Source organism: Brienomyrus brachyistius, chromosome 21 (assembly GCF_023856365.1).
Source record: "Brienomyrus brachyistius isolate T26 chromosome 21, BBRACH_0.4, whole genome shotgun sequence".
In the NCBI taxonomy this organism is placed as follows: Eukaryota; Metazoa; Chordata; class Actinopteri; order Osteoglossiformes; family Mormyridae; genus Brienomyrus; species Brienomyrus brachyistius.
In genome coordinates this window covers 2,483,426-2,510,077 of record NC_064553.1, presented here as the reverse complement: position 1 = coordinate 2,510,077, position 26,652 = coordinate 2,483,426, and the positions used below count along the sequence as shown (strand labels likewise).

General features: G+C 52.5%; 1 protein-coding gene across 1 annotated transcript in view; it reads right to left on the bottom strand.

The window, feature by feature from the left end:
• Positions 1-26,652, bottom strand: part of tgfbr3 (transforming growth factor, beta receptor III) — a 65,679-nt gene that overhangs the window by 32,381 nt on the left and 6,646 nt on the right. Inside the window, exon 3 of the mRNA XM_048989067.1 lies at positions 12,391-12,578. Coding sequence (XP_048845024.1) covers positions 12,391-12,578 — 188 coding nt within the window. The remainder of the gene's footprint in view (positions 1-12,390; positions 12,579-26,652) is intronic.

The window sequence follows — 26,652 nt, the reverse complement described above, 5'->3', positions numbered from 1 at the left end:
GTGGTGAAAGCGTAGGAACCATTGGCCACATCTGTGTGATGTGCAAACTAGGGAGATCAATCTGACGTACGGACCCTCCACACCTGGGGAGAACATCCAAGGCTAGTTACTGTCTGGGCGTGATGTGGATGGTACCTTCTAATGCAGCGAACCAGTCATACATCAAAGTCCTGACACAGACCTTCCAGGTAAGAAGCCTGTTAGGAACACGCCCCGGTCACGGTCGAAGGAGACCTGCCCCTGTGGCACATCCCATGTGCTGAAGGTTTCCGTGGTGATGTTTTTGGCCCTGAAATAATCCCAGAATGGTATGTTCTAAAGCCCTTTAACTCTCCACCTGTGTGACTCTGCCCATCCCCAGGTATAACCACACCCCCCCCCCCCTCAAACCCTGCATACAAACCTGCCTGTCGGGCACAGACAGACCGGTTTTGTGCCCATTCAAGACCAGGGGCAGACATACTGGCCTTGGAGGGGGTTAGGGTGCCCGAGACACCCTGAGGGTCTGGGGAATTAAGTGACATGACATACGAGGGAGGGGGCAGCTTCAAAGGGCGGGACACCACCCACAGGTCAACGGGAGTTAGCGGCCGGGGCTTTCAAGCTCGGGAATGGGCGGAATATTCAAACGCGAGATGGAAAACTCAAAAAGGCGCAGGCAGGAAGGCAAGAGGCAGGACTTCAAGACCCAGACTGCCCGTTTCATTGGTTTATTAAAAAAAAAGTGTTTTTCTCTGCCGAATGTTTTGAGAGCAGAAGCTAAATCTGCTGAAGCGATCGTGCTCAGGCCACGCCCCCAGAACAGAAAAACACACGCAGATCGCGGGCAGCCAGCCTCTGGAGCAAAAGAGTGCCTGCTCACTCTGGCCAGGCTTCAAGTGCGGAGAGGCATTCCAGATTAAACAAGGGCAATAAAACCAGACAGGGGGAGAGGGAGAGGGAGTCATGGCGAGTAACTCGAGCTTGTAAAAGTTGTGGAATTTCACAATCGGACACAAATCATTCCAAAAGCATGAATTTCGCAGCACAAGCGTAAACACCTTTTTTTAGAGGGGACTGAGTAGCGGCGAATAGCCCGGGCCTCTGCACCTCCTCCCCCCACACCGGGCTTCAGAACCTGGGTCCCAGGAGGCACCATGGAGGCCCAGCGGTCACCACGGCAACCAAGATACATAAACAAGCTGCAGGGGCCATCCGCGGCATTCAGGCGAGTGGTCGGGGCCGGCGTGGCCTCATGCCGGCGCGCGACTCCACGTCAGCAGCAAAGATCCTGGGGTCTGTGGGATGGCGGAGCAGGAGCGTGGAGGGCCGCAAAGAGCCGATTTATGGCCAGGAGTTTAACGGCGTCAGAGCAGCGGGGTCCACTACAGCGAATTGTTGATGGCAGCGGGGCGGACGCTTGTCGGGATGGATCGTGTTACTGAGAAACCCGAACTCCACGCATAGAGACAGCTGCTGTCGGCCCAGCAGAGTGGCCGTTCAGGCGAGCATTCCTTGGCCCACGCCTTCGGAAGGTCGGGGGTGTATATCGCCTCCATGGACCTTGGGAAAACGTTACGGACACTCAGGATCCTTCAGCTACCTCCTGATCCCCGATTTCCACCATGCAATGCAGCCACAGTGACAGAATCCCTCGCAGGAGGTACAGGACTCTTTGGGCATTAAAGGAATCTTGTGGCTCTGAAATCAGATGCTGTGATGTCACAGTGTGATGTCACAGTGTGATGTCACAATCAGGCATGATGTCACTCCCCGCACTGGAGAAAAAAATTGCAAGCAGCTTACTGAAAATTCACTGACTACTTAAATTCACTGAAAAGTGTGAAAAAGATCCGAGCCGCTCCAGTCAGTAGGTGATTAATCAAGGCCTTGGAGGCAGCGGAGAAATGCACAGAAGCTGTTACCGCAGCTGTGCATGGCAGCCCTGCCTGCAAGTGTGACCCCGACTGAAGGAAAACGGTGTTTCCTCTGTTGACAGACCAAATACGCGTCTCATTACGCAGGGAGTCCTGCTAACATGACAGGCCCCTCTCTCAGAAAGTGATCTCTGGCAAACATGGCCGCCACTGGCTTCTCACATGACTGCAGAAGCAACGGTGATTGGACAAAATATGTACTATAAATCCTCCCAAATTGTCATTGCTATAAATGACAACCCCCCCCCCCCCAGAAGGAATCTACACATGCCTCCACATGCCCTGGACAGAAGTATCACACCCTGCTGTTCAGGTCCGATTCTGCTGACAAGGAAGCAGCCTTGGTCACCCGTGAGGGCACATGGATCTCTGAGGTACACAGAGGCAGACCCTCCATAACAGAAAATACTCCAAGACGAGGAGGTCTGAAGGTCTGGAAGAAGTCAGGCAGAAATAAAGGACAATCATGGGGCTTCCAGACACTGCGACCTGGCGAAATGAATGCAGGCGTGCGATTGGCCCATTATCATTTGGGCTGCGGGGCTTCTGCCCCCAAGGGGGGTCACTGCCCTGGTCAGTGACTTATCGGTGCTTTATAACTACACAAAAGAGACAGAGGGAGCGAGAGGGAGGTAGGGAAAGAGGGTGAGAAAGTGGGAGGAGAGAGAACGAGTGAGAGCAAGAAAGAGAGCAAGAAAGAACAAGACAGCGAGAAAAATGGGAAAAAGTGAGGGAGAGAGTGTGAGAGAGAAAAGGAGAGCAAGAGAGTGAGGCAGAGTGCAAAAGAGAGACACAAAGAGAAAGTGAGAGATCGAGAGAGACAGAGTGAGAGAGAGAAAGAGAGTGAGGGAGAGAAAAAGCAGGAGAGGCCAACAAGGGAGAGAGAGATAATGAGAGGAAGCACAAGAAAAAGAGGGGAGAGAGAGAGAAAAAGAGAGACAGAGAGAGTGAAAGTAAGGGAGAAAGAGTGAGGAAGACGGACTGAGAGAGAGAGAATCTAAGAGACATAGCAATAGTGAGAGAGAATCAGAGAGAGTGAAAGAGAAAGAGTGTGATAGAGAGAGAGAGAGACAGAGAGAGTGAGAGAGAGTGAAAGAGAAAGAGTGTGATAGAGAGAGAGAGAGACAGAGAGAGTGAGACAGAGTGAAATAGAAAGAGTGTGAGAGAGAGAAAGAGAGAGAGACAGACATACATACAGGCAGAGAAAAAAGTGAGAGAGTTTGTGTACGTTGGTGTGTCTGTGTGTGAGTGTGTGTGTTCCTCTGTGTGTGGGGGAGGTAAACAACCTCTTTATGCACATCTTGGTTTTTTACAGGTCATTGAGGATGAAGAATGGAGCATGCTCTCTGGGGAGGGGGAGGGGCCAGGGTGAGGGTGGGCCGCCGATGCGATGGGCACAAGTAAAAAAGCCGATGGTGGCTCTATCCCGCCCCCCGGCGATCCGCATCTGCACCTGGAGCCTCTCTGCTTCACTCTGATGGAAATCAGTCTGTCTCCAGTCGGTGGCAGAACATAAAAGCACTGGGAGATAACACAGGGGGGGGGGGGCTTCATGGCCCACTTGGACGCAGGCTGTCTTTTACTGGACATTTTTACAGTTTTCACACATTTATGCGGTCGGATGTTTTGCTGGTGCCAGGTCAGCTTCTTACGTTTTTAGTATTAGGGGGCGCTAGAGGCGACCTCGTAACTGACAGCCTTCATGGTGAGAGCACATGTCCACATTCCTCCGTACTCAGGGAAACAATCTGCTAATGAGCGACACTGGAGGGCTCAGAGCTGGAGTGCAGTGCAAACTTCCAACTCTTTCAGCATGCAAATGCCATCCTGGGATTAAGCACCTCATCCCACGATGCGACAGAAGCACTGCTGACAGGACCAGACCCACATGGGTCTCCATCGTGCCGCTGTCACCCCAGAAGGGCGTGGGGTCGAATGTCCATCCGGCATCACCTGCTTAATTAATTACCGAAGTCACTTCCTGCTGACGTGCAGAAGACGTCAGAGAATGTTTGGCCCTCAAAGTCACCAGTGGTGAAGCGGGCTGGGAAGACGAGCCAGCAGAGCCAATAGCGTGTCCTGGCTCCGGTGGAAGAGGTGTATGGGGACAGAGCCCTTTGCCGACCCTCAGGGGCCCTTTGCCGACCCTCAGGGGCCCTTTGCTGACCCTCGGGGCCCTTTGCCGACCCTCGGGGCCCTTTGCCGACCCTCAGGGGCCCTTTGCTGACCCTCGGGGCCCTTTGCCGACCCTCAGGGAAACATTCGCCTCTTGGTCCAGCAGGCTGGACGACTTCTTCTCCTGAGCTGCAAATGTCTGAGGACCCCACCCTGATAAAATAGTCTGATGCCATCACAACTTTTGATTCTCCTCCAAAGGGGCTCCAGCGTAGATAAAGGGGGTCCACGCGGGACATTAAACAGAGCAGTCTGGCCTCTTGTTTGCCCCACTTGTTCCTCCAAATCGTATGCAGAGGGCGGGACTCGGCCACACCAGGCCCTCGCCCCTTTGGCCTAACTCTCAACACGGGGGTAAAAATACAGTCACTCACCAGAACACTGTTATTCTATAACATCCTCCGTCAGCAGAAAATGGCAGGGGGGGGGGGGAAGGATAATATGTTTAGCTTGATAAAATGAAAGCATCACGCTGCTTCAGCAGATCTCATTTCCGTTACTCCTGCCCCCAGCTGGCCTGATCTGCAGTGCAGGGGGGTGATCTGCAGTGCAGGGGGGTGGACAGCGGCTTCTCAGAGAACAAACAACTTCGGAATTTGCGATTCCACAAAAACACAGAACGCCGTGGCTCTGTATAGGATCTCGGTCCTGAGGCCTGGCCCGTAACCCTCATCCCCGTACAACAGACCGCCACACTGGTTACCTGGCAACACAGAGAGCCACCTAGAGCCACATTCTTACTGGAATATTCTGTGGATATAAGCGCCAGGCCGAGCTAGAGCACTTGGCAGAGTGACACAGAAAAAGATGAGGTCACATCACGGAGTGAAAAACACCTTAGACTGAGAAGGCTGAGTTTAATCGGTAGGTGAGGACGGTTCAGGCCGGCCTGGACCTGAGGGCGGCCATCTTTGAGTGGCCCTGTTTTACCAGCTTGGATTCCCATTAATGGCGCACTGTGCGTTTGAACTGCAAGCCACGCCAAAATCCAGCCGCTTATCTGGAAAACAAGCAGTGTTGACCCCCACCTCACACACGATCCGCTCTATAATTCTCTTATCAGATACCAGTACAGAATGACCTCTTTGTGCTCCAATCTCCTGGCTCATTCATGAGCACCGGTGTTTACCGAGCTGGCCTGTGACCCCACCCACTCGCGGAGCCGTCGTCAGGCCCGACTGGTACTGCGTCGGGAGCTTAATGATCAAACAGGTGGACGTCTCTGACAGGGAGACCTTCCTCTAGCGGTCTCCCGCACTGAACGCCCAAAGCCACCCAGGGCACAAACGCACAGCTCTGCACATCCCTCAGTGCTTAACCAGGCATAGCGATCCAGCCGGGGGACCTCGCGAAGTGGGGGTGCACCGTAACCAAAGCACCCGTCTCACAAGCGCTCACATGGTGACGAATTACACCGACTGCACTGTACTTCAGTGCACTGACCTCTTCCCAGCCCTGCAACCTTTAGCTGAGGTGCAATATGCTTGGGCTGTTATTCAGTTACTGCAGCATGAAATTTATTAACTCCAGGAATTTCAAAGGCAGGTCCAGGAATCCTGTTTTGAGCTTGTTAAAAAATTAACACCGGCGCTGTTCTCTTTTATGGGTGCAGAGCTTCGTCTGAGTGCAGAATCCTGACTTTCCATCGGAGGAAAATAATGGGAATCATAACTCTGGCAGTTTTCCTCCCCAGTCGTTTCTTGCATGAAGCTCGGAAAATAAAAAGTCTGCATAGATTGTGGTCCTTGGATGGAGCTGCTCGCTGGGTTTTCCGGGCCGAGGTGCAGGCTGCTTGGTGCCAGGGCTAGGGAGCAGGGAAGACATGCTGGAGATCAGGCTGCAAAGGCAGGCAGAGACAAACCAAGACCGGCCTGGGTGGGGCAGCATGCATGGCCATGGCGAGAAGGACCAGAGCCCCCCCACACCCTCTCCTTCACTCCATCTACACCATCCAACATGAAATACCATGTCCTTCACTGTCCAAGATGAGGTCATGCCAGGACAGGACATTAAGATGGCTGGCGCTGTTTGTAGCTGGGGAGTCTGGTAAGCCTGTGACCTCATAGGACAGGAGAAATCGCTATGCGGAAACCAGAAACCTGGAAGGTCTCAAGAAGGAATGGATACGTCCCCAAGAGCTTCAGGAACGTCAGCAGCCTCTCCTGAAGCCGAAGGTCTGCTTTTAAATTCAGCACTTTTGCAGCCCGCATGCCTGCCGACACCTCCAGAGACTCGGTGACCAAAGAAAACCGTTATCGGCGTCAAGACGCAACTTGGGATGCGTGAAGGTAACGATTTGCATGAGTTCATCAGAGAAAATCGCCCATGACTCCCAAAAGCTGCAGGAAGCCGTTCCCGGACTCAGCTTACAGCAGGGCCTGTTCTCCGCTTTAAATTTAACATTCATTTTACGCTTTAAGCTGCACATTTGGTACAGAAAGCGAACCTCAGCAGACAGTTTTCCAGGATGTGGAGAGGCCAAGTGAAGGCGGTGCGGAGAACGGCGCGTCACGAACGACGGTGGGCCTGGACGGCACACGCTGCAGACCGCAGGACGCGACGCACGTCCCGGCCAACAAGCAACTTCCTCTTACGTCCGGCTGGGTGATGTTTTAGAGGAGAAGTTCGGCATGGATGAAAAAAGAAGAAAATTTAAAAAACACCCTGGGATTACTGACGGACCACTCGCTGACTTGGAAAACAAGTTGTCTAAGATTCCCGTCCAAAATAAACAAAGGAAAACCCTCATAAAGCAGGACAAGATGGATTTCTGTGAAGCTCTCTTAAAGGGCCAGCATGCTCCCTTCAACTGAGGCAATGTGACTAACATCAATGAAGAAGATCCCGCCTCTCCACTGAACACCTGGGCAGATACCAGGGCCTCGTGATTCCTTCACGTCCCGTCCAACTGGAAGAGCCAACAGACTCACCTCTGAGCAACTTGCGGAAGCTGCTTGCTGACATGCGGCCCAGATGGGTGTTAGCACAGCAGAAGAGTGCAAAACAGAGGTACCGGGTCATCAGTCACAGTGGAATACCAGTGCTGACCAGTGATGACGTGGGGTCTGAAATCACTTCACAGCCAGACACCAGACACCAGATATTCTACACTGTAGGAGTCTCAGTAAAAGCCAGGAGCAGGCAAGCAGAACGCTACATAAATCAAATCACAACGGGTTAACTCAACAGTTCAGCAAAAATAATGTCCAGAGCTCTGTGGGTCACCCATTCCTCCCGGCATCCTCTGAACGAAATCCGCTTCTTCGGCATTCCTGGAGGAGGCTGAGCATCTCCAAGCTGCAACTTTATAAGGCTTCTCAGTTTCCAGTGCAGCCATTTGGTCACTCATCCTCCAACTGTTTATGTGTGCAAGAAAATTTACTTTGACACAGGGGCTTGTCATCAGCAGACAGCCAATCCCAGGGTTGCCACTGGGGTGGGAGTGGCTTTAGAACAGCCACTCTAGGTGGGGGGGGGATAAGAGAATACGGGCCGCATCTGCCATCCATGGTCAGGTGGGAGCCAATGAGAGCCACAGGATCCTGACCGCTGAGTGCCAGCTGTCAAATGTTTTAGGCTTTGGCATGTCCCTCAGTTTTATGGGTGGTGTCTAATCTCCGGGCTGAGCCTCCACGCCTGAGGACTGACCAGCCGAGACCGTAGCACCCAAACTGGCCCGCCTGCAGAGGACGACACAGACGGGTGAGCGGGCGAGCAAGCCCAGGACCACACAGGCCCGAAGCACCAAGAGGGGTCAAGTTTCATAAGTTCTTAGGAAGCCAAAGAGCAAGAAGTGAAACCCAGGAAATTTCTTCATGGTGGGAATTAGCTGGTTTAGTTTAAGTGGACGGCACACAGACGGCACACGGACGGCACACGGACGGCACACGGACGGCACACGGACGGCCACGGGCACAAATAAAAACCAAGAACCTTTGGAGAATATAGAAAAGGCTTCAGCGCAGAGATCAGAGGCCGTTTGACCCTCATGTTCCTTCAGTGTTTTGGCTTCCAAGGCTAACAGATCGACAATCATCAAGGTCCTCTTCTTGGCCCATCAAGAGTCAAGTGCAGGTACAGGGTGCAGAGACATGGAGGTCCTTAAACAGCTGAGTGCAGCATCTTATCTGTGACCCGCAGCTGACAAAGTGCAGCGTGTTTAACTCCTCGCAGTGTGTTCAACTCGTCGCACAGTGTCCAACTCCTTGCAGTGTATTTAATTCCTCACAGAGTGTTCAACTCCTCGCAGAGTGTTAAACTCCTCGCAGAGTGTTTTACTCCTCGCAGTGTGTTCAACTCGTCGCACAGTGTCCAACTCCTTGCAGTGTATTTAATTCCTCGCAGTGTGTTTAACTCCTCGCAGTGTGTTCAACTCCTCGCAGTGTGTTCAACTCGTCGCACAGTGTCCAACTCCTTGCAGTGTATTTAATTCCTCACAGAGTGTTCAACTCCTCGCAGAGTGTTAAACTCCTCGCAGTGTGTTCAACTCCTCGCAGTGTGTTTAACTGTGCCTGCTTACAGTTCGTCTCAGCACGTGATATCCCCAGCGTAAAAAACAGAACTCTAGCAAGCATGACCAAGCATGAGAAGACCGATGTTGTCCTTCAGGGGACCCCGCAGTGGGACGTCCAACTCAGTTCAACGCAATAATCTGCTTCTACGAGTGGGATTCCATTTCACCAAATCAAACAAATGATGAATCAAGATAAAATAATGAACAATGGTGACTGAACAAAAATGCTCATTACAGATGATGAATGTTCGGGCCTAAGAGGAAACAATCCAGGTCACCTTTCTTACATGCTCTCTGCCACACATTCTTCAATAAAACAGGCAATCAAGCGCTAGTTTCTTAATATGATGCAACACCTGTAGAATTCGGTTTTGGACTGAATCCCAGCAAATGCCAGAAAGCAAAACTGGCAAAAACAGAGACAGACAATAAATGCTTTATTTGCAAGAAATCATACTTGGCGCGTCGAATATCTACAGAGAACATTCTGATTGAATCCTCATTAAAACAGCACGATTTTACAATTAACAGGTCCACTTCTCCTTTTTTGGTACACAAGCAAGCATTTATATGACCGTTTGGTCAATAATTCACTGAGCTCACTATGCTGAAAAACAGGTACAAGTATCCAAAAATTCAACCTTTATAATCATCCAAATCAGTAAGAGCCAATTATCATTTATATAAGGCAATTACTTACCGCTGTTTAGCAAAACGCAGATTATTCCTCAAACATGAAGAAAGCAAAATTATAACTCCTGGCTTCAACAGACTGTTAAAGCTAGTTTGTTAAAACTAAAATTTGTACATGAAATAAGTGGCTCATATCTGTATATTATGAAATGAACTGGTAGGATCTGACTTCAGGTGAGTGCATAGGCTGCCTAAGTCATTCAAACGTGCATGTGGATGTTCAGTGTTCGACAGCTCGATGAGTAAGAGCACACCAGCGCAGGCTTCCTGCTGCGTGTCAGGCATATTACATGATGGTCATTCGGTCTGACGCATGGCGTCTCTGAGATACCATTTCCACTGTTTAGCGGTTAACATCTGCCCAGAGTATCACGTAAAGGTCTGAAGCCAGGAGAAAACACACTTTCCATTTATAGTGATGAGATCTGAAACTTTCTTTAAACACTTTATCTGAACTATAAAGGCAATTAATGACTAATTCCTGTGAGGAAATCAGAGCCTCCCCCGCCCCCCCACTCGCGTATTGAATTAGTCCAGCTTAAAGTTTGACTTTCAGCGCTTAGGAATTTGAGACACCCGCACAACTGATCATGTATAATGGCGGGATTCTTTTACGGAAACCGAAGACTTTTCAATCACAATCGGAAGGCGGAAAAAAGCGAAGTGGCACATGGGCGTCCGTGACAAGCCTGGACAGCATGTTTCGCACGTAGCTGATGGGTAAAGTTTAGATTCTAACACACTGACGGATATTTCCTCGGGCTAAAAACACAACTGGTGCGTGGTGAGTAACAGGGAGTGACGCCAGAAGCGACTCACCACCGCTGTGTGGGGTCACTGCCCAAGTCAGCGATCTCCCTACACCACTCAGGGGTGGACGACTAGCGGCCGATAAGACCCCGGCCGAATGAGGAAATCTGTGCCATTGAGATAAATGATCGTGGAGATTACGCATTATGTCGAAATTTCACCACTTTAAGAGATTCCACCACAGACTTTCTCAGCTGTTCCCCAACGTGATGCTTACATATTATGGATTTATGTATGTTTTACCCCCAATGTAACGACGTCTGGTTTTGTTTTCTTTATGTCATTACGGCCCAAACGGATTTTAGATTCTGCATTATCGCTAAGCATCATGGTTCTCAGGCTGGGAGCCAGCTGCTCCCCCCAAGATAGCATGCATCTCTATTCTCCACCTTTCTTTCTTGTTGCACGGTCTCTGGCCTCAATCTGATCTCTTATGGATGTTTACATGGGAGGCCCCCCCTCGGCCTGCTGCCACATGGGGGGGGGGTAAAGGGGGCAGAGAAAAGACTCCAGAACGGGGCAACACAGGCTTCCGGGGGCAGCCTCCGGCAGGAAAAGAAGGATGCAGGGGAGGAGCAGCGAGAACAATGTTATCTATCTTCATGCAAACAGGCGTGTGATAGTTAAGGATCTGGGGGGGCGTGACATCAAACCAGGGCAGCTTGGTAAACATCTACCAACCCAACACAGAACCAATGTCAACTCTTAGCTTCATTGCTAACCTCTGTGAGGTGTTTCTTCAGACTAGCATTCATTAACGTTGGCAGATGCTCTTAGAAAATGACCAACTAACCCATTCATGTCTATTTCATTCATGCAAGGGTTACTGGAGACATTTAAGCTGAGCTTCATTGAGGGACAATGACAAGGGACCGGGCTGCCCGATTGCAAGGGTCTGTTCTTGCTGTGAGAATGGCCTCTTATCACTCCGCATCACCGGAGCAGAAAAGTACGAGAAGTACAGAGGGCAATGGAGCAAATTAAATCCTCCATTGTGTCCGACGCTGGGACAGATATTCAGTTTCAGCGCAATTTAAGCCCCCGGCTCTCAGCAGCCAAGAGAACGCAGAACCTTGACCCACACGGGTCGCCCCGGCTCACATCGAGCCAAAGGACCTCTGCTCTGTCACAAATGGGGTGAAACAGCCTAGCCGGCCTCCCGAACCGGAGCCTGAATCCCGGGGGCGTCAGCAGCGAGGCTACAGGCAGGAGCGAGGTCTCGCACTTGGATGTCACAGGGGCCTCATTTAAAAGGATGAAAGAGGCTGAAACATTTCTCACCACCAGAGAACTGCTGCGGTCAGCAAGGAGAGCTGTGCGGCCATTACCAGTCATCCATTAGTCATGGCAGGACACTTCTTACACCTTTGCTCCTAATTAAATGAACCCACTAGGGCACAATGCTAATCCCCTTAGCAAAGGAGTCAGCAACCTGTGGCTCTTTGACCGAGGGGCTGCAGCTCTCTGACCGCATGGCTGCGGCTCTCTGACCGCATGGCCGCGGCTCTCTGACCGCATGGCCGCGGCTCTCTGACCGCGCGGCCGCGGCTCTCTGACCGCGCGGCCGCGGCTCTCTGACCGCGCGGCCGCGGCTCTCTGACCGAGCGGCCGCGGCTCTCTGACCGCGCGGCCGCGGCTCTCTGACCGAGCGGCCGCGGCTCTCTGACCGAGCGGCCGCGGCTCTCTGACCGCGCGGCCGCGGCTCTCTGACCGAGCGGCCGCGCCTCTCTGACCACGCGGCCGCGGCTCTCTGACCGAGCGGCCGCGGCTCTCTGACCGCGCGGCTGCGGCTCTCTGACCGAGCGGCTGCGGCTCTCTGACCGCGCGGCTGCGGCTCTCTGACCGCGCGGCTGCGGCTCTCTGACCGCGCGGCTGCGGCTCTCTGACCGCGCGGCTGCGGCTCTTTTTTAGAAAATGGCTCTTTACTTTAAAAAGGCTGCTGACCGCTGCATTAGCCGGTACAGGCGTGTATTCGCGCAGCGGAGACCCTGCCGCTAGTCGTACAGTCCCACCGAGGGCAAGGCCACAGTCAATGGCCACCTATCAAAGCAGGATGGCTTCACCTCACTTCACCTCGCTTCATGGCTCAGAAGAACCCAGAACATCCGGCCTGACATAAATGTCCACTTTTCCCACCAAGGCTATGGGCCGACTGCGGGGAAACGAAGTTTCGAAATTCAAAACCGATGATATCTCAACGAAATTATTCATCAACTAAATATTATGTGTGCAGCCATATTTGGACACCCCTAAATGCCACTCGCAGGTTAGGTGATGCCATACCTCCGTGGTCTTCTCCGCGCCGCTGTTGGGGCCATTCCTCCTCAGGTTGATGATGTGCACCTCCTGCGGGAGGCTGATGGTGCCCTTGCTGGCGCAGCCAGAGAGCACGGTGAAGCTTTGCAGCACAGCCTGCACCGGGTGGCCGTCCCCTACGGGCAGCAGCTCACACGGGCTCCGGGAGAACAGGCCTGCAGGGGCAACAAACCGAGGAAAGGATATACTGTCAGAAAAAAAACAGGATATGATGTCAACAGCAAACCTGGGCATCTAACTATTGAGAAATCCCAATACAGCCTGGGCTCCAGGCTGCCCAGCAGATGCCCCTATCGAGAGGACCTGCCTTTCCTGTCTCGTCCAACGCCCCCCACCCCCAACCGCCAGTGCACGTAGGATGACGTCCCTGATCTCCACCTTCCAAATCAAGCACATGGGGTCTGGAGAGGGGCATGCGTGAGGGACCAAGGGGGTAGGAAGAGCTGAGGTCATCTTCAAAGGCCTCTGGAGAGACGGGGGCTGACTGCATGCTCAGACTTGGCTCCGGAAGCGGGACGCTGCACTCCTTTACGACCCCCGCGACACCCCCCCCATCCTCACCAGTATAAGGAACCTTTTGTTTTACCTTTTTGGGAATTACTGATTTTTAAAAATGCACCACTAACTTGGGTAACATCCAAGCAACAGTCTATCAAGTCGGGGGAGGGTCCTTAAACTCCAACAGGTTACTCTACATCTCTTCTGAATAACCTCTTAAAGGAGCCTGAATCCTCCTCGTGCTGATGTCATTCTGAGACGGACCTGGTCAGTGTTAGTCAGGGCTGCGGGCCAAAAACAGAACCGCCCAGCAGGGATGCATGGAGTGATTTTGGTGGGAAATACAAACAATGTTTTCCTAAGTATTGACTGGGCTCCTTTTCCGGAAGACGAGGCTCATGCTGCGTTTGCCGGCAGCGGGCCTCCAGGCGCATGGACGCAGAGGGGTTCACGACATAGATATTTCCCTAACGTTTTGGCAATACAATGGCGCTGCCACAATGCTGCAAGGCTTGTGCGTGGAAACACTGTGGAGAAGCAGAAAACAAGAGCAAGGAAGCATGACTGCGACAAGAAATTCCTTTTCAGGAAAATCTAAGCCACATCAGCGCCGGTGATTCGCAGATAAGCTCATAACACATCCGGGAATCTCATATCAGGCCTCTCGGAAGAGCTCAACGAATCCACCAGGCACACAGAGAGAGCTGCAGATTTCTAATTAGCGGGGGAAGGTCGTACGGTGAATTGCAGTGTCGCATTTTAAATCACAGAATCCTGCAGCTGAGTGTCACTGCGGCCTATTGCTGCGCGTCCCACAGAAAGCAGATGGATCAGCCATTATCAGCCAGACAGAAAACAAGAGGCTCCCGCGAAGATGGGCGACAGATTACGTTCATTTTTTGTTTCATCCAAGTGCTTCCAGACAAAAAACAAAAAAATACATCAGAAAAAGAATATGTAAGATTTGCGAGATAACTATAGGAAGCCCGCGTTTGTTTTCCAGCGCTAAAACAAATGGGATTGAATTGGGTGGCAGTAAACAAGGCACGTTCCCAGGCTCCCAGGAATGTTGTTTTTGAAATGCAGGGCATGTATTCAAAGCCATCCCGGCCCGAATGGAACAGGGGGCTGTAAAGGTCACAAGCCAAACACCACCAAGCTGCAAGAAATGCCAGGGACACTGAGCGGACGAGACTGGTCCCACAGAGCACTCGGGCCATCCAGTGCGTGGGCAGCCTTGCGAAAAAGAATCAAAATCCTGAAATTTCACGTCGGATCCCTTATGGATTTTTTCGGTGTGTCGCAACACACATCTGGCAAAGCCATTCATGACAACCTGACCTGTAGAGTGGAAAAGCTGGGAGGGACGCGGCACACGCACCCCAAGGGGCTCTGGGACACGCTCGGGGGTGAAGAATCAATGGTGCTTTTCACGATGCGACTCTTCCTGCGTGCGCTGGCAGTATCGCAGGGATTACACATCCTTCTCCCTGTTATTCTAACCGAAAGAGAAGCAAACGGTGCATAAACGATCTCACATCTGGAGCAGCGATCAGTCCAGGACAGGCGTAAGGGCCCTTTATCCGCCCGCCGGCTTTGAGGATGGTTTATCTCCCCTGCCACCTATTCCCCATCCACCCATAAGAGGTCCCTGTGCCTGCAGCCCCCAGCTCGGTCTAGCCAGGCTCGCCTCCCACCACAAGCGCATGAGGGAGCTGCTACACCTCAGCTTAGCTCCTACAAGTTAAACCCGCCTCGAATGTGTGTGGCTAGTGAAGCGCGGAATGTGGCAGGTAGGTGAAAGCAGAAACCAAGATGGCCGCCACTGTCGGGGAGACGGGCAGTTCCTGCGATACGGACCGCAGTCGGGCCCTGAGAGGCGGCGCAGGAGGCCGAGAGACCTTCCCAGTGGTGAGACATACTAAACGGCACCTTCCAGAAGGCCTGGGAGGGTGAGGCCTGTCAGATGAAGCCAAACACCTGCTTCTCGGCCACCTCAACATCAACACAGAGCACCTACGCAGCCCCAGCCAACAGTCACACAGCGGCGTCTTTACTCGGCCAGTGACAGAGCAGGTCTCAGAGCAGCAAACGAAGCCATTTCTGTCGCCGCTGTTTGGGGGGGGGGGTAGCCTCTAACGGCCGACATCATAGGCACCTCCCCTGCAAGAAGAGCTCAAACTACATTTTCATCCATACTACATTGAAGCCAACTGTTTAAGGCTCAAAGCGCACGAGTCAGGCCTGGAAGGACACCTTTACAAGGACACATGGTGCCGCTCATGTGGGCTGTGAGATGATGAGACTGAGACGTTCAGCTGTAAACAGACACTGAACTATTTATGCTCTGCCGTCAGTCGTAGCACAGAAAGGAACTCCCAAGAAAACCTGGCTGAACTTCTGCAGAAATTGGGTGCCACTGGCTTTGGGTCCACAACAGCAAACACAATAGTGCTTTAAAGGTATCAGCACTTTTCTAACCACCTACAAGCCAAGAAACAGTGAAAAAAAATCAAATAGTACATGGTGCTCTTCAATTAATATCTGTGGATCTTTTGACATATTCTGTCATAAGACGTAGAAGAAGCAGGACAAAATACTAACATATTGCCAGGTCTGCTTCAGAAACATCTACTGAAAACTTCCAAGGCCTTCAAGCACTTCAGGTGGCCAGCTTTACGAAGCAGGGCCTGGATGGACTCTCGCATGGCGGGTGACTCGCGGGAGCAGGAACGAAAACAAACCGCGGGGCCGTGCGTCAGGAGGCTGCGGCACGAAGGCATGCGGCCGAGATCGCGCATCGTTTTCTTCTGCTCGCATCAATATTAAAGGAGATTTCTGACATCACAGGAGGCGTCCAACGAAAACAGCCAATCACTAAAACAAACACGGTGATCAGGGATCAGAACACTGTCCTTCTGGCACCGACTACACGACCCACTCCAGAAATAATGGAGTTAGACTCAGACTGAACCCCAGACTCCCTGACGGTTACGGCACGGCGGACAACCCCAGAGCCCCGCAGGAGCGTCTCACAGCAAAGCCATTTTTAAAAGCCCGTGCGGAAGTTTGACGGCACTGCTGGAGACCCTGAGAATCACAGACACAGATGAGCAAGACTGCTGGAAGCAGATCACCGGTCGCCACGCATCAACCCCGTGCCGAGTGGGCGTCGCCCCGCAAAGAGCGCAGCCCGCAGGAGTGGGTGGGGAAAGTGAGAACGCTGATCTGATGGCAGTGTCGCTGCAGCAAGACACGTGTAGTTTCAACATGATGCCTGGGGGAATCCAGGCGACACCAAGGTTAGCAGACGAGCACATGGCACCCACTTCCCTGAAAAACACGTACCGCCGTCGTCATGGTGCGAGGCGTCAGGAAGTCGCCCGTCACAGGCCTCAGACACCCAGTAAGAGAGCTGCTTTCGGAGGCACCTGTGTGGGGGACACGCTCCCCCAGACGCGACTCAACAGCCTCTGGGCTAACCCATAAAGAAACACTACAGCCTGGGGGGGTTGGGGATTTTCCCCTCAGGAGGCAGTGTTGCTGGGGGCATTATTTTGATTTAATCTTATAAAACGTTCTGAATATTTTGTTTTCTTCATCTGCATCCGCGCAGTAATCATACAGATGCCCGTTCAGGAGCTGGGCACCACCCCATCCCTCGTCCCCCCCCCCCAGCCCACCATACACGCCGCTCACAGGAAGCCTCGGGATGCTTGTGTAATTCTGGAACAGTGTTACACATTTATTGGTCTCTAACAAAAGTCCATCGACAAGCATTGTTTACGCACGACTCCTTCACTTCTGTTCTTTCCATTTTGCTACTAATTGAAATTGCAGTCAATGGCTCCCATAGGGACACTAAATACTAACGTTTGGCGTTTTATGTTATTGCAAATGTGTTACTAACTAAGAAGCACCCAGTGAGACAGAGTGTCAATGAGCTTCTTAACTCAGAACCGCTCATTTATAATTTATAATACTTCAAATTAATGCTGTACTTAAACCTACTGATTGTTTCTAATGTGATATATTATATATTATATATATTATATATATATATATTATTTGTAAACAAAAGAGTAAAGTAATGATTTTCTTATAAAACCAAAAAATTGGCAATATTTTTTCCGAATTAAGCCAGCGTCCCAAGACTCTGTGTGAGCGGCGGATCTGTAAGGTAGTTAAATGTGACAGTCCTGCAGACCCCCGCGTGCCACGCCATGCTGCCCCCCCTCGTCGGGGACAGAATTTCACTGGCAAACAGCAGAAAACAGGCTGTTGTAACCAAGCAGGTAGAGGCATGAGAGCCCTTTACTTTCTGCTGCACTCTTCTTATCGCTCTCAAAGTGGGAAGGAGCCTTACAGTTAATTCTGCACAATGACAGGAAGGTTTATCTGGGCATTACAGTAATTCAGATGACCGGCGAGCAGAGTGACGAGGGGGGGGGGGGGGGGGGGGGGGGGGCACGCCTCCGGGTTGTGATAACGAGCTTTTGTGAGCGTGGCACGTGTTCAAGTCGCCGGGCGAGTAAAATACATGAATTCGGCAGCACATGGGCCGTGGAAGCGGGGGAGGACAGGAGGAAGTCGGGGGTGGGTGGGGGGGTGAGGATGAAGAGGAGGCCCGACATTAATCAGGGAGGGAGATGGTAAAACTCCCCGGACCAAACATGAAATCTGAAACACAACTGTACGCCCAGAAGGGCCAAAGGAGATTCACCGACAGACGAGGGAGGGATTTTGCCGGAAGGATAGTTCCTTTGAACTTGACGATCAACCTAAAATTAACAAAACAAATTTCGATTTTACAGACAGAGATTCCAGCCATCCACACAGCACTGAGAAGATCTGCGAGAAGACATAAAGTGGGGGTGTCCCAGGCGGGGAACAGAGCCGGGTGTAAATCCTTCTTCTGGGGGCCTCAGAGCCTGCACCCCCCCATCCCAGCTCTGAGGGCAGGTCACTCCTTGAACCAGGATGAAGCACCAACAGGGACATAAAACAAATCCACCGAGGTCCAAAGCCTGCAGAGCATCCGTTTGATTCCCGGTCTGAAACCGGCACTCGGACCAGAAGAAGAAGGCCTCAGAGGCACAGAGGGTGCCCCCCAGAGGACAGACAAAAGTTCACGTGAGGATCAGAAGACAAATCCAACTTCTGAGGTCTCTCAGCCAGAGGCCACAATTCACAGAGAGCACGGAGACTTTTTTTAAAGAGTTAGAAGCCTTGGTAACAAACATTAAGCGGACCGAGCCGAGGAGGAGCAGGGCGGGTCGAGGTGAGGAGGAGCAGAGCAGGCTGAATGGAGGAGGAGCAGATCGGGTCGAGGCGAGGAGGAGCAGGACAGGCTGAGTGGAGGAGGAGCAGAGTGGGTCGAGGCGAGGAGGAGCAGGACAGGCTGAATGGAGGAGGAGCAGAGTGGGTCGAGGCGAGGAGGAGCAGAGCAGGCTGAATGGAGGAGGAGCAGAGCGGGACGAGGTGAGAAGGAGCAGAGCAGCTGAGCAGAGGAGGTGCAGAGCGGGTTGAGGCAAGGAGGAGCAGAGCGGGTCGAGGTGAGGAGGAGCAGAGCGGGTCGAGGCAAGGAGGTGTAGAGCAGGTTGAGGCGAGGAGGTGCAGAGCGGGTCGAGGCGAGGAGGAGCAGAGCGGGTCGAGGCGAGGAGGAGCAGAGTGGGTCGAGGCGAGGAGGAGCAGAGCTGATCTTTAGGGAATTCCGGAGGGCGCACAACAAACCCTGATAACAACAAGAGGCTCATGCACACAGAGATGGCCTCACCTTGCCGGAGAATCTCAAAAGACACATCACTCAATGCACAGCACAAATATCGCGTCCAGCAGAAGACAGCCAGTCGTATGTTTTTATAAGGCTCAGACATTCATCTGGGCCAGAGATTCTAGGAGAGATTAAGCAGAAGCGAAATCAATTCGGAGTTTTATGTTCTGAGTCGGCCTGTTTGTCTAGGAGACCAGACAGCCAGTAAAAGGGGATTATTATTGGGGGCCACACTGTGCCCTCCCCCCCCCCCCCCAGCCTCGAGACGCAGGTTGTAAATCTTGCGGGTTTTCGTGCTGAAGGATGACACCATGGTGAAGAAGAAACGTCTCACTCGAGCAGCTGTGAGAATGAGGAGCGCCCCCCCACCCAGAGCTTGTTGAAGCCAAATGGACCTGATGAGCGGCACACAGCAGCACGAGAGCGGCTGCAGGGTGAGGGCGGTGCTGTCACTTTCCAGAGAGAAGAAATGCAGGCCATCGCATCACCCACTCGAAATTTCAGAGAGTCCACCTGTTTCCATAGGCCAGAGTGACCCCCCCCCCCCACAGAGCTCAGTCTGAGAACGCCCTTCCCTCGGACTAGAGAAAGAGTAATGGGGGGTGCAAGTGCTGTTCCCCACATGAACGGCTCCTGGTCCATCCTGAGTGAGCGGGACCGCGTGCTTGTGCTGACAGTGCAAGGCAGCATTTATCTAAGCGGGACACTTTTACTCAGCAGTGAAAGCTGCGGGGAAAGTTTGAAAGGAGCACATCCCCCCACGCTGTGGCCTAGCGCATAGACGCAGCACAAACACAGCAGTGCTCATGGTGACGCCACGGGCCTCTCGATCTGGGATCCCACAGCGCCAGCAGGGGTGACGCACTGCAGGACTGCCCCGCACACCGCTTCTTGTAACAGGAAGCCGCACGAGTGCTGATTTCACTCACCGCAGGGCGAGCGAGCGAGCTGACTCTCCACCCACTGCGGGGGATGCGAAAGAAGCAAATTAACAAAAATGAACAAGAAACGACTTCGGCGTGCAGAGCCCTGGGTGGCGATACAGTCACTGCACAACATACAGCAACAAAACAAGCTCAAACGAAATCAAACAGAACAAAACGACACTGAACGAAAATAAAAGAACATACAGTGAAGGGAGTTACGGGAGCCGGGGTCTAAGCCCATAATCTGGAAAGACATAGTGAAATCTTCCACTGCATCTTTCCACTAATGTATAACAGCAGAAATTATGGGATGTGAGGTAAAGGAGGGAGAAGGAGGGAGGCTCCTGTCGTGGACAGCAGCTGTCAGGTCACAAGGGGTCAAAGGTCACTGAATAGATGCTAGTGAGACCCTGAGAACTCCCCAGCTAAAAGGGCAGGAGTCCCAGACTGGGGGGGCCAAACTGTCTGAAAACAGTTTGCAGGGCCCCAGTCGAGAAAGTATGTAAATATCTGTCAGACATTCAAATATGATAACACTGAATTGACCAATCACAGAAGACGACATCATATTGAGTCCGCTATCTTGGGGAGTCATGTTGTGTGCCTGACAGCAGCCAGCAGGTGGCGCAGTGGTTAAGGACACTCAGGGGTCTGCTGGAGCCGTTTGGTACTTAACCTGAACTGTGTCAAGAAAATCACAGAAAAAAGATAAACTGCCAAAAAAAAGAAAAAAAATCAACATAAATGTAGATTTATCTACAAACCCTTATTAACTCCTGGAGTGTTACTGACGGACTCTGTGTACATGGAATTATCAACAAGAGCAGAGAGATACGGAAAATGTGACAGGGGCCTGGCAGATGGAACCGCTGGATCAAAACACCTCCAGACCGGGGGTGCAGAGTAGTGGAAAGTGGAGTGATCCAGCTGGGGGGGGGACATCAGACAGTAATAAATGTCCTTTGGTTTATAAAAGAGGAAAACAAATTTTGTACCTGTCAACCCGAGCAGGCCCTGCTGAGCAGAAGGGGGGCTCCCCAACCTGCCACCTGGGCTCTCTCTATCACCGGGGGCCCAGGCTGAGCAGGCCTCTCTCTGCTCCAGCCTCCAGCGGCTGGCCGAGACTCGCAGCTCCCCAGAATACAATGGAAAAGTCCGCATGGCCACATCTGGAGCCCATTACAGCAAAACCGAAATCATTCACTGGGCCCGATTACTCGAAAACGCACACGTGCGCGTACACACACACACACACACACACACACACACACACACACACACACACACACACGCACACACACACACACGCACACACACACACACACACGCAAACACACACACACACACTCACACAGACACAAACACACACAGACGCACGCTTTCCATGTGCCTTGAGAAGGTGTCAGGGACGAGACCAACAGCTGGGTCTGCAGACCACTGCGTCTTATCTGTCTGGGGAAGGAGGCGGGGCCTAGGAGTCTGTGTGCATGTGTTTTTTGTGTGTGTGTGTGTGTGTGTGTGTGTGTGTGTGTGTGTGTGTGTGTGTGTGTGTGCATATGTGTAGCACCGGGGCCACAGCTTGTTCAGGCAGCCACGTTTACCCTCCGGGGTGCCATACATGCTAACCCCACATGAAAGACCCATGCAGGCTCACTGGCCGCCGTACCCCGGAGCATGTAAAAGTACAACAGCAAAAAAACAATTAAAAATGTGCTGCACGTCAGGTCACTCACCATCTCTGTGCACATCTGCCCCAAGCCCCCCCAAACCGCATGCGAGGCTCACACACCTTCAGAAGGTGAACCCAGCCCCCCAGGAGGTTTCCTCAAAGTGGGACCGTGAAATAGCCTTCGGGTCATTTTCTCCTCGTCAGAAATGTGTGGATGGTTAGATTCTCAGACGGCCTCATTCACAGTTCTTCTTCTTCTGTTTCATTGCTTTTTTTGTATTTATGTTCTGTGTTAAATGTCTTAAATGCACCAGGACTGTCGAGACAAATTCCTAGGACATGTAGGTGAGCCGATAAAATGAATTCTGACATTCTGAGATTCATTTGCTGCGCTCCGCTAATGGGCAGCTCTCTTCACTCCACCTCGTGCTCCCAGTCCAGACCGTGCCGACCTGCCCTCCCTGTGGCACTAACCTATTCCCACCGTTGCCCAGGCTGCAGAACACGGATGCAGTTCCCCGAGTTCCTTGTTCCGAAATCCAAACAGGCTGACTAGCTGGCCAGGAGTGGCGCAGGGATCGCGGTAAACCCCACAACAGGAATCCGGCACCGGCGTTCCGGAGGGAGCGGTTCCAGATCCCGCTCGGAGTTGCCGACGTTTCTCCAGGCGGCCCCACAAACGAGTGGGAATGGAGCCTAGGGGCCTCGTCTGACCACTTCTTGGCAAAGCCAGTCCGGCAGACCGTGGCGCCCCTAGACCCGCTGCCGCTCCGGGAACTGTCAGGGGCTGGACGGGGGTGTGTGCGTCATGCACACACACGCATGCAGGCACACGCACATGCAGGCACACACACATGCAGGCACACGCGCACAAAATGGAAAAAGTCTGTAGCCCACAGTTCAGATGAAGCTTTATTTACCTTAAATATTCATGAGGTGCAAACAAGCTGACCCAGCAGCTGGGCGGGCGGAGACACGCGCCCTGCACCTCTGTGCCATGCAGCCATGCACGCGGCCCGCCCAGCCGCAGGCCTGACACCAGCCGGGCCCCGCAGCTGGCCAAAGATCAAGTCTGCAGGCAGCCGGGACGATTGCCGGGAAAGGGGGCGGGGGGTGGGGAGCCAGGTCCTCGCCGGCGATGCAACACCGAGAGCTTTAATTAAGCGCCTGCGCTCGGCCAACTGGTTTCCAGTTCCTATGTAAATACGCTGGTTCCTCATTGCTGGGCACCGAGGCTGGAGAGCAAGTCAGGAGGCAGCATCTGGTCCCAACATACTGGGGAGAGGGCCCTCGCTGGGGCCCGTGCAGGGAGAGAGGAGATGGGGGGGGGGCGGCCGCAGTCCACACACGTATCCGATTACGCCGATTGCGTAAGATGCTGCGCCGATGGGAATAAAGGAAATAGAGAGGAGAGAAAATCGGGAAGAGACACAGACATCCCTCAGAACAGAGTCAGGAGGGAGATTTCAGGGTATAAAGTGATACAGGACAGAAAACACATATAAATACAGCGTGAGCGTCGAGCGCCAGCCAGCCACAGCACCATCCACCCCCCCTCATCGCTTTCTCGACATCCTGTTTGTCAGAGGGTCACCGGCACCACATACAGACCGGTAACCCAGTTCTGTGGTGAGTCAGCGTGGCGTCCCACCAACCCTGGACTTTCCTGCACGCTTTGTGAGCCGCCGTGCGAGGGGCGTGCGAGAGGCGTGCGAGGGGCATGTGAGCCGCCGTGCGAGAGGCATGCGAGGGGCATGTGAGTGGCCGTGTGAGGGGCGTGCGAGGGGCATGTGAGTGGCCGTGTGAGGGGCGTGCGAGGGGCATGTGAGCCGCCGTGCGAGAGGCGTGCGAGGGGCATGTGAGTGGCCGTGCGAGGGACGTGCGAGTGGCCGTGCGAGGGGCGTGCGAGGGGCATGTGAGTGGCCGTGCGAGGGGCGTGCGAGGGGCATGTGAGTGGCCGTGTGAGGGGCGTGCGAGGGGCATGTGAGCCGCCGTGCGAGAGGCGTGCGAGGGGCATGTGAGTGGCCGTGCGAGGGGCATGTGAGTCGCCGTGCGAGGGGCATGTGAGCCGCCGTGTGAGGGGCATGTGAGCCGCCGTGTGAGGGGTGTGCACACTGGTGATAGCGATGTGTTCGCGCTGAAAGCCCCCCTTTGCCGATGCGTTTGGTGTCACCAGCATCCCGTGGGGGGTTTTTTTTTGGCAGGAGAGATGCTGGTGTTTCTGGCACCCCCCCACCCCCCCCGTCCCCCGTCCCCCACCACCCACACGCCCCCGGCCTCATGCCCACCACTGCTCAACAACTACGAACATGGATATTCTCCTGCTCTGTTTTACGGACGGCGTCTGGCGGGAAGCTTGGCTCAGAGTGGGTGGGGGTGACGGCCTGCTGTGTGAAGCCCAGCGCCAGTGAGCGACGGCCCCTGCGAAGGAGGCGGCCACACTGCACACAAATCGCTGCGTTACGTAACTGTTCTCTTAACCAATCCCGAAGCCTGATGTTTACACAAAGGAGAACTGACAGCCAGGATGCCGTCCAGGGGCTCTGTCCTCTAACTTAATTGTGACGTCTTCATCGCGGCCAGCCGGTCTCACGGGAGGGGACCACCTCATGCCCCATGTTGTCCCAGTGCAGGTTCTCAAACCAAGACAGTATGGATGTACTAAAATCAACATTTTGACCTCTTGCTCCCAAAATTAACAAATAAAAATGTGACACCTAATAACTGTAGGCTTTTAAGGTTCTCGCTTTGTTTATAAGGTGTCGTGTAGCTACTGGTCCATTCCTGCTCACTCTCGCACCTGGGTGATCACTGGAAGCTCGGTGTAGCTGCACTCATACAGCATGTATTCTTGTAATGTGCTATTTGCCTCACTTTGGAGAAAAGCATTTGATAAATAAGTTAAAGGTTACTGTAGATACACTTGTTTTGTGCCTATGTATGGAATATCACAGAGATGAGTACCACTGCATGTGACTGTGAACCTTAAACACCCACCTCACACGCAGGACCTTAAACCTACAGCCCCTTCAGCGCCTTAAAGGCTGCTCTCGGTCAGCTACATCCCATGATTACCCATCCTTACCGCTCTTAAGAAACAAAAGTTGTCAGTCTGTCAAATGCATCTTGTGTGTCCCTGGAGTTTTCTCCCACACCCCCTAGGCTCATTATAAATAGACATCTAAAAGGTGAACGTGGTCAAATTAAGGTTTTAATATCCTATAATCAAAAGCGAAACCTGCATTTAGCCGTCTACAGAAACACAGCCCTGACTGCAGCGGCAGCATTGGCCACGGCAGTCAGCTGACATTCCCCAGTCAAACTCCTCTCATTAGCGTCTCTTTGGTTGTTTCTACTGGAAAACGACAGGCCTGATAGACGACCCTCAATAAACCATCAGCGTCCCCTGCTGAGCACCTGATTGGGCCACATAGGGGTGAATCTAGGACTTTTTAAAGTGGGGGGCACTAGAGGGGCCATAATTCACAGAACAGGGTCAACCTTATCATTAGCCAGTGATATGTTTTTATTCGGTGAGTGACAGGGGAGGGGGCATTCTGGAAGCCAATCAGCTTTCAGCTAGGTGTCAGCATCGTAATACTTCCAGGTGGTTTTCAACCTGTACATGCCTTTCAGTATTTCCAACTGTGATACGGTAAAATTATCTTATGCTAATGGCATTCAGCGTGGGGCCCAAATTGACCACCTAGCTGCTCCCAAAAGAACAGACCTCAGTCCTCGGTGAACCAAAAGCTGAATGATGAATCATGTTCACACATCCAAGCTATACATCAAATCCTAATGCGGTGAGAACTGCTGTATCCTCACCAATCCTGATCCCAATCTCTCCTCATCGAATTCAAGGGCAGTGTGGTGAGGAGGTTTCTCAGGAGACCAGAGCCAGGTGTGCAGATAAATCATCAAAATAATAATCACAGGGTTTGCTGTAGTAATTAAAAAGTCATCTGGAGAACGTCCCACTCATTTTCACTAACCCCCCCCCTGCCCAAGGTGGTACAGCTCACAGTGAGCATTACTCATCATGTGTAAAGGGAGATGTTGCAAGAACATTATGTGTCCCATTATCTCACTTCACCCCCCCCCCCCCCCCCCCCCGTAGAGGATATTAACCAATTTGACTTCAGCCTGTTGAGTGAGGAAAAACAATGCGGGCCCAGCCAAGACCGTTCCACTAGAGCTTGTAAAAGGGGGAGGGCGGAAAACTGGAGCATGACCTCACTGTCTCTGTCAGAGGGGGGCTGGGGGTAGGGGGTGGGTGGCAATTAGCATTACTCAACACGTCTTTTCACCCAAGTGAGTCCCAATGTCCGAGCCGCGGCAGTATAACGCAGAAACCACGTTCACTTCAGCTTTCTTAAACGTCTATGGATACGGTGGACGATGATAAACAGCAGAACTGAAAAAATCAGGGAGGAGACCTGGAGCTGGCCCAGGGACCGCTGGGCAGTGGGGACCCGACACACATATCTGAGGACTGGAATTTAAACTGTCAGCACTTCCTTGGTGCTGCTCTCAGAGGACCTTGTGGTCTTAGAGTGATGGAATGGCAGCATACCAACTGGCGACATGGAGTGGGCGTTGGGTCAACTTCCAGAATGGAAAGATCATTTCTGACTGCCCCCACCAGCACCCACCAACAAGTAGCCATTGTTCCAGGGATCATAGTCATCGCCCATGGCAAAGCTGATGCCCTTCCCTTAGAGGAGGGCGAAGGTGATGCAGCCATCCGACAGGCCACCACTCATAGCTGGAGGAACTGCTCACCAGGACTGCAACCCAAAAGCTTAACTAACTTTCTACAGTCTGCCGTTTGCATTGCCAGAAAATGCTCAAATGTAAATACTCATTACAGTAAAACCTTGGATTACGAGTAACTTGGTTTGCGAGTGTCTTGCAAGATGGGCAAAATTTTTTAATTAATTTTAACTTGATAAACGAGCGGGGTCTTGCAATGCGAGTATTACGTATGCGCTTTGTCTGCCGAGCGTCAGACAATCACAACTGAGCCGATGGTTCTTCTCTCTCTCACGCTGCGGTATTGTGGGTAATTGTCTCCCATGCTCGGTCCCAGTCGGCGTGCCTCACTCGTATAGTTAAAATTTAGTAGAAAAGAAACACCCGAATAAGGGTGTAGCAGTGCGAGCAATGAATCTGTTTAAGGATAATGCAATGTCACATTTCCGCATTTCCGAAAAGGAGACAAAAACAGCTGTCATTGGATAGGTTCCTTGTTAAAGTTGCACAAAAAGAAAAAGATTCCAGTGAGCAAACAGATAGCAGTGATTCTGTTAGTTATAGTGAAAGTCATCCTACAAAATAACCCTCCTCTTCTCCTCTCTCTC